The sequence below is a fragment of the Lepidothrix coronata genome, unplaced genomic scaffold (genome assembly GCF_001604755.1).
Source record: "Lepidothrix coronata isolate B3197 unplaced genomic scaffold, Lepidothrix_coronata-1.0 Scaffold230, whole genome shotgun sequence".
Taxonomy (NCBI): domain Eukaryota; kingdom Metazoa; phylum Chordata; class Aves; order Passeriformes; family Pipridae; genus Lepidothrix; species Lepidothrix coronata.
Window position 1 is genome coordinate 502,936 of NW_016690410.1, and position 8,046 is coordinate 510,981.

The 8,046-nt window shown below is 49.2% G+C and overlaps 2 protein-coding genes across 9 annotated transcripts in view; both read left to right on the forward strand.

Moving 5' to 3' along the window:
* Positions 1-3,779, forward strand: part of LOC108506843 — a 58,897-nt gene extending 55,118 nt beyond the window's left edge. For 3 of the 5 annotated variants that reach the window (XR_001877878.1, XM_017834233.1, XM_017834234.1), the window contains one exon: positions 3,684-3,779. Coding sequence is in view for 3 of the 5 variants with exons in the window: in XM_017834233.1 (XP_017689722.1) it covers positions 3,684-3,718 (35 nt within the window). In the remaining 2 variants the exon portion in view is untranslated. The remainder of the gene's footprint in view (positions 1-3,683) is intronic. The other 2 variants (XM_017834236.1, XM_017834231.1) reach the window with 1 other exon arrangement.
* Positions 3,780-4,615: 836 nt separating this feature from the next.
* LOC108506851 overlaps positions 4,616-8,046 on the forward strand; it is a 58,035-nt gene continuing 54,604 nt past the window's right edge. The window contains exon 1 of one of the 4 annotated variants that reach the window (XM_017834248.1): positions 4,616-5,067. In XM_017834248.1, the coding sequence (XP_017689737.1) occupies positions 4,891-5,067 (177 nt within the window). In that variant the 5' untranslated portion in view covers positions 4,616-4,890. The remainder of the gene's footprint in view (positions 5,068-8,046) is intronic. The other 3 variants (XM_017834247.1, XM_017834246.1, XM_017834251.1) reach the window with 3 other exon arrangements.

Genomic DNA, 8,046 nt, shown 5'->3' on the forward strand with positions numbered 1-8,046 from the left:
CCGTCAGCCTCAGCCATCTCTGACCAGCCCTTCCTGATTCTCCCTCAATGTCCAAAGTGTTTGTATGACAGCAGCTGGCTCAGTTCTGGGACAGTTTGTGGGCTTTAAGGTAACATTGGGCAGTTCTCACCTTTGGTTGCTTGTAGCCTTAGTGAAGGGCTCCTTCGTGTGTGGGATGTTTACCCACTGCCTGCCCCACACCCCTGGTATAAAGACCACACAGCCAGAGCCTGGAGAGCACTTGTGTGCACTGCAACTTCACCCCTGCAGCTGGAGCATGGGGTGTGTTTATGGTTTGTGTGGTGAGGACTCGGCTTAGTTTGGCCCATGTGAGGGCAGACATAGCACAGAGGCAAAGTCAGAGATGATCCCTTCAGGATGAACTCACAGGCTCATCAGTTCACACACTGGGAGGAGAAGGTGCTCTGTGGTACCTGCTAGAAGTGATTGGTGGTTGCCTCAGGGACAAAGCTTGGGGTTCTTTGTTTTGTCAGTCATGCAGTTCTGGAAACAACTCTCATTATTTTTGTGGACTGCCCTTCTCCTCTGCTTTTATCTATATACATTGGACTATGGTTGAATCAGTTGGTGGATGGTCCTGTTCTGTGGTACCATGCGAGATGTGCCTGGCTTTGGGCCGACATCTCCCTCCAAGCAAGCTCCAGGCTCAGCTTTCATCCTGCTCCTGCCTTGCTATCCTCTTTTAGCATTGTCCTTGGCAGACAGATGTTCCTTCTACGCCTGGCACTTCCTGTAGCTCCAGTGTCTGACTCAGAAATCTCCCAGTTAAGGCCATAAGGGAGAGGGGATGGATGGGGTTTTTCCGGCTCATCCGTCTCTCTTGGTGTAATGAGGGAAGATCCCCAATAGATGGCACTTGAACCTCTTCCCTGGCTGTCTTTTTGCCTCCAACCTCGGGATGTTCAGATAAGTGTGTGCTCAGATGCAGCATGATCCTGCTATGGCATAGTGGGTGGAAAAGGGAGACCAAAGAGCAGTTCAGTGTGTAAGAAGGGCCGAGCAGATACCCAGGTGACTTCAAAGGGTGAAAACAGCATCACTTGCCTTTTGAGAGGGCTTGGCCAGGCCTGCCTAATGAGGCCTTCTGCACCCACACACATTCCTGTTCTTGCATCTGGCACTGTCAGTGGTACACCTTGGGCAGGATAAACTGCAAAAGGCATTAGCTTGTCCTCTAAGCACAACAGGAAACACAGCCCAGAGGGAATCTGTACATTAAACCAATCCTCACCACATTGTCTTCACTGCCTGCCTCCCCTATTACACAGTTTGGCCGGGATTCCCACAGAGGAATGTCTCCTAAGGAAAATAACACGTGGCACACCAGGCATCCAGAGATGTCTTCCCCCTGGCAGCAGCAGGCAGGAACGTGGATATTGTGGAAGTGAACCAGGATCCTGCATCAGCTCACAGACCCTTTTCCTCTCCATGTCACCACAATGCCATGTGTTCTTGCAGGGGAAACTTGCCACTTGCCTCCTTTCTGCTCCTTGTCTGGCCATGAGGAATTTAAAGAGATCTTCAAGCAATGCTGGAGTAGGAGTGTGGGCTTACCCTAAATGTTATGTGATGCATTTTTCATGCTTTTCTCATGTGACCAGAGGAAACTTGGAATAGGTTTGAGATTGAGATTTGGTTTGAATCCGGTAGGCAGATCAAAACTCCATGGGTGAGAAACCCACAGGAACCAAAACCAAAGTAAAGTGATCACATGAGATGCTTGGGAAGTGAAACCACTGAATTTTGCATAGCTCCAGCAGTGTGATCTAGTAAGTGGCTATATTACAGTCTCGGAGCTTATGGCTAGGGGCCAGGAGATACCACTTCTATTCTTGGATCTTCCACAGCTTTCCTTAGTGACCTTCAGAAAGTCAAGTAACCTTCCTCTGACTTAGGTTTCACCTTTGGGAGTAATACTGTTACTTACCCCTGGAAAATATGTTGCTATCCTTGTTACTTGGTAGCGTTCTGCAACCTGTACCTGCATGGAGCAGGAAAACCTCCAGATCCCTCAGGAAACTTTTCTTTTCAGTATGAGATTCAGCAGCCTAACTTGTCATCTACTGGGAACCCATCTAGCATGTCAAACCTTGTTCTCGGGGCACAGGTCACTTAAGAGTTGTAGCAGTAGGTTACAGCTATGCTTTCTGCAAGGGTTTCTTTTCCTCTGGGGGTCTGCTAAATTGTTTGTCGCTGGTTGCGGCAGTGTGTCACTGTGCCTCATTCAGAGGAGATGCTGGATGCTGTGAATCAACGGAGACATTGTGATCTGTCAACCAGTTGCTCCTGCATTGCAGTTGTGGCTCAAGAGAGAGGCCGTGGTACTTCACCAGTGCAAGGCGCAAGGTTAGCTGGAGAGGGACTTGAGGGTGTGAGTTTCTCCTGAGCCTGCTGGAACAGAGATGCTCATGGATATACAGTCTGAGCAAACACTGGGACCAGGTGTGTATAACTAGACCACAAAAGGCCTGGGTGTACCCAAAGTTGGTGTTCCTGGCTGTTCTGGTTATATGATATACAAAGCAAGAAAGAAATAGCTGTTCTGCAGGTATCTGCTGAAACACATGTAGGTAAAGTTTGCAGAAGCAGGATTTAAAGTACTGGTTTCTCTCACATCACAAGTGCCATGACAAAGCATTATTGGCACTTGGTTTTGCAGCTTGCCCTGGGCAGACTTGGCCCTGCAGCTGGTTAGGAGGCCTAGCATGAACCCTCCACCACGCTGCGACCCCTGCTGCTGTTCTGTGCCTTAGTGGGATGATGTGAGCTCAGGTAGAGGCTGTGAGGTACTGCAAATGGGATGGCAGGTTCTACTCTCCTCAGTTTCAGGGAACTTCTTCAGCTTCATCTCTTCTGAGACAAACAACTGGGCTCTGGCATGTGCCTGTCCCAGTGCTTGAACTCCAAGAGCTCAAATATGGGAAAGCAATCATATCCAGTGGTTTAAGCTGACTGTGGTTTATGGGTCGTATCTTACAGACCATTAAGAGGAAAGCCAGTGGCTTCAGTTCTGGAATAAGTAATGAATAATGGCTTGGGGAATTTGGCTTTATATGAAAAAAAAAAAAAAGAAGAAATTATAAGAGAGTCTCAGTTGTTGGGTTTTGGGATATACTTTGATTATTGGTTAAGGAACAGGAGTAATTCTCATCAAACATTAGATATATTATTGCATCTCTATATGGAGGATTTCTGTTTTCATTTGGCATTTTACCCTCTCCTGTTTGACACAGGATGCCAGACCAGCAATCTGCTCATGTGCACTATTCCCTGGTTTTTTGTATTCATGCAATAAGGAAAGTAGAAGTATCTATAAAAATGTGTGGTGACTTAGAGACATAAGAGAGGTAAGGTTGGATTGTGATTTCAATTTGGTGTGAACTGGGGGAAAAAGAGGTGAAAACAAGTCCACACTGTGAATACAAGCTCACAGAGCAAGTATGGTTTAAAAGCTAATGTCCTACTGCAGACACCTTCTAAGAAGGCACTAACTTAAAAATTGAATATAATTTTCTGGCTCAAACTCTGGCTGTTGTAATCCTTCAAGAAAATATACATTGCTAACTGGAGCTGAACTGAGGCCCTTTCCCCTGCAGCGAAGACGTTCCCTTTCTTTTCCACAGTCAGCATTTTATGAGTGCTCTTTCCTTATCTTGTTACAGGCCTGCTGGCTGCGAACAGGGAACCAATACGTTAACCAGCCTGTGCTCCTCTGGAATTTGTACACAAGCAGAGACCTCCACAACGCTTCCGAATCGGTTCCAGGAGGAAGGTTGGGATAAAAGGCTCTGCTGGCCCCAAAGGACTGGCAATGGGCAAAAGGCACCTTTCACCTAGACATGGGGAATTTATCACTGGCATGGAGTTGGCAGTGGGTGAAAGCCCTGTTTTGTTACTGCTGGCAAACGTGTCGGCAGCTTCCTGTGGGTTCGAAGCGGCTGGGAGCCTATCAGTTAGTCCCCAATAACTCTCCTGCCTGCTTTGCCAGGGAGGTGCTGGAGGACTGGGATGGAAATGGACCACCTCGGTTGTGTCCGAGCTGGTGCAGCAGGAGCTGGTGCTGTCCTCGGCTGTGAGGAAAGGCAGTGGCGTGCTTCCCTGCTGCTGCAGGCCGCTTGCAAGCTCCTGGGGTGGCTCGGGGACTCGAGACGGGACACACGAGCCCTCTCTATGGATCTGAACGCTCTGAATCGCAGGACAGGACAGACAGGTCACGGCATCCCGTTACCCTCCTGGCGCGGGCGGGCTACGAGCCAGGATGCGGTAGCGCACAGGCAGCTACCAGTCTGCTACAGCCAGAGCAAAGCCCGCCCAGGTCGGGGACCCAGGGAACGCCGCCCGGGAAGGGCCGGTGACCCTTTAAGCGGAGTCCCCGCCCCGTCCCGCCCCGTCCCGCCCCGTCGGGCCAATGTGCGCCGCGGCGGCCGCGCCGTTTGTTACAAGTTTCCCGTCGCGGCGGCCGGCAGGGACCCCGGGGTGGCGGCGCCCGGCGGCGGCAGCTGGGCGGATGGGATGCGGTGCCCGCCCGGGGCTGGCCGGGTGGGAGCGCTGCCATGAGCGGAGCCCGGCGCCTCGCCCGGGGGGCTCTGCCGTCCCGCAGTGAGCGCTCTGCGCCCCGCGTCTCTTGTCCCCTGCCGCACGCTGCCAGCTGGTACCTCCCTCCTCTCTGAAGCGTAGCTGGAGAGGGGGTGGAAGGCAGAGGAAGTTTGGTGTTTAATTTTTTTCTTTAGGCTTTGGAGAGGGATTCCCTGTGCCTCCCACCACGCAGGGCTGTAGGATAGAGTGCGGTGCCGGAGAGGGAAGGGGCACAGCTGGGAGCGGCTGTCCGGAGCCGGCCCCCCCGCCCGCCGCCTGTACCTGGGGTGCTGGATGCGAGCTCTGCGGAACTCCTCCGAGCGTAGCAGCGGCTCGGCAGATGTAGATGCGTGCGTGTGTGTGTGTGTGCTTAACCCTTTCTTGGCTCCTCGCATTTGTACCATGCTGAAGATCCTCACCAAAAAGCTCAGGAACCAGAGTTTGAACGAAATTCAACCTTTCCAGCTAAAGGTAAGAACAGCCGGTTTTGTCTCGGTTGTTTTTTGAACCCTTCAGGTAACTGCTAACGGGGCCTTTGAGAAGCTGGAAACTTGTGTCGTTTATTATGCTGGGTCAGTTTCCTTTCAGCCAGTGTGGTCAGGAGGAACTGGCCTAAGCCGTATTCCTCTTAGTTAAAGTCGTGTTCCTTTGCACTCAGAATTAGCCTGCACAATTCAGATAACACACAAAGGTGTATAACTCTGTTCTTTAGAATTTTTTATTTTTGACGGGATTCATGTTTAACTACATAGGCATTTGCCTAGTTACCTTTGTATGTGTACAATCTCTAGTCTCCCAGCCCTTGCCAGGCTAGAACCCCACTGTGCTAGGTACTGTACAAACATGATTTACCTAAAATGCCTTTCAGCTAGTTATTTGCATTTCCCTCCCTTCTGGTCCTTAAGGCCAGAATCTGAGCTGAAATTTTTTCAGACTGGCTCATTGCATTGACCCGTGTCTTTCCAGATTATTCTTAAGTTCTTTTTTTAGTGTTCAAAATAAAACTGAGGATCACAGATTCAGGATAAGGACTCTGTAAGCCCTTCCTGCCAAATACAAGCAGGATTTTTTGAGCCATATACAATGGGATAAAAATGGAGCCATGATGAGTGAGTTAGGAAAAAAATACCAGATCCTGATTTGTCAAAATTATGAACCAAGGGATACCTCCTGAATTCAGCAGTTACTCTGGATTGGCACCAGTACTGTGGGAAGTGTAGCACCTGGCCCCAAATTAAAGAAAGGATCTGGGAAAAGTAGCAGCCCTTGTTGCCTGAGCTGGGGGCTGGGGATCTGTATACCAGACTCTGGTGAAGTCTTTTGTATGTGTTACACAGAGGCAGATTGCCGTGTGGCTGCACTTCTGCGCAGTCACTCTGGACAGGCTGATGGCAACTTGGTTAGAAAGAGTGCTGATGTTTCATCAAAGTTTGCTGTACTTCTTCCTCTGGGGATTGCACATTCTGTGGTTCTTGGGGGAGGCAGAGTTAGATTTTATTTTTGGAAGTAAAATAAGGGCAATGCTTTAGGTTGTAGTGGATTGATTCAGTGCAGAGTATCTTTGCAGAGGCAATGGGGATTTTTTTGAACGCTCTTTCTGGGCCTTGTGACTGCCTCCTTTAGCTTCATTGTTTGTCTCTTGGAGCCTCAGGTTGTGAAACTGTGAAAATCTTTGGAAGGAGCTCTTCAGGATGCTTGGGAGCATGCAGGAAAATTTGCAGGAGTGGGTATCTGCAGCCATTTTGTTCATATTAGTGCCAAGGTTTTGTGCTTCAGACAGGTGGTCTGCATTTTAACAGGTTTAGTGGAGAAAGTTAAGCTTGCACTGTTCCTTGCAAGGGTAACTCATAGCCTGTCAGAGGTGTCTTTGCAGCCTGCAGTGGGGATTGGTACAATGACTGGTACACATGTGCATGGGCAGAAAGCCAACCTTGCAAACTCTGGGTTTAAATATGTTTTGTAGGCCTTTGGGGACCATGTGCAGCTGCCTGGTCTTGGTTGAGCCTTGTACCAGCATACTAATTGCTTAATGGACTGTGCAGTGCTCTGTCTTAGGTGTTTGACCAGAGCTCCTTGCAGGTATGGACCCAGGATAGGTGTCGCAGGTGGTGACTAGTGTGGAAGCTCCCTGAGGCTGCATTGTGCATGGACCCTGTGTCAAGGACAAGTGTCCTGTACACTCTTGCTCTAATGCCATCAGATGATGTGGGGCTGCCAGGCACAGACCAGACTTCTGCCTTGTCAACCCTGGTCTGTGCCTGTGCAGGTCTGTATGTATTCTGGCTTGTGTGGTACATGCATTATTTAAGAGGTCCAGTGTGCTATCACTGAAACCTAGTGAAAATTTAGTTAGGTGTGAGCATAGAATCAGATCCCTAGTCCTGTAAGTAGAGAATGAGCATCAAGTTTGGATACAGTAAGAATTGATCTGCATTCACCACCCAAATCTACAGCTTTCTGAGCTTTAAAACCATTGTGCTTAGATGCTCTCCTCCTTCATTACCCGCTTGCTTTTGCACTTTATGACCTTTGTGGGAAGTTCCCAAATTCAAGGGAAAGCAAGCTGCCGTTGTGCTCCTACCTTACAACTGTACTGCCATTAGGCAAAGTCTCAGAAGACTGTCCTTGGGTGAATTGTCAAATAATTTTTACAAGTTTGGAAGGTTTGACCATCCTTGGATTGGCATCCAAGCTTTGGGAATCTTTTCAGGATGACATTTCTGCCCATTTTTGTACCTTGTGTCCCAAATTGGTTTACTGTGGCTGTGATAAGCCTCAGTCTTTCCCCACTTGGAGAAGCTGAGAGGATGCCATTGCATCCTGTAAGTGAAACCAGGAAATACGCAAGCTTTAGGTGTTGATGTAATGGACTTCTCTTTTTCCCTACTAAAGTTGGTCTTTAGGGGGTTAACTATGGCTGCTCAGAGGATTTTGACTCAGGAGACGTGCTGGTGTTGCTCAGGAAGTTAGCGTCCCTTTGTTACCCTTTCACCAGAAGTCACCATGGTGGGAAGCGAGGGATTGACAGACTGATGTTTCACCTGCTGTTAGGGTAGCATGCTCAGCCAGCAGTTTCTGATAAGGGTGGCTGGGCTGTCAAGTGTGATAGCTAGGGCTCAAATTTGAGCCTCCAACCTTGGAAGACTGCTAACCTTGCTGTCTTTACAGAGTTCCAGAATGGGTAAGGTTGGAAGGCACCACAGTGGGTCATCTGGTCCAACCTCCCTGCTCAAGCGGCGTTATCCTAGAGCACATTGCACAGTATTGGATCCAGATGGTTCTTGAATATCTCCTGTGAGGGAGACTCTACAACCTCTCTGGAAAGCCTGTTCGAATGTGTGCTCACCTGCATAGTAAAGTTTTTCCTAATGTTCAGGTGAAACTTCCTGTGCATCCATTTCTGCCTGTTGCCTCTTGTCCTATTTCTTGGGACCACCAAGAAGAGCCCGG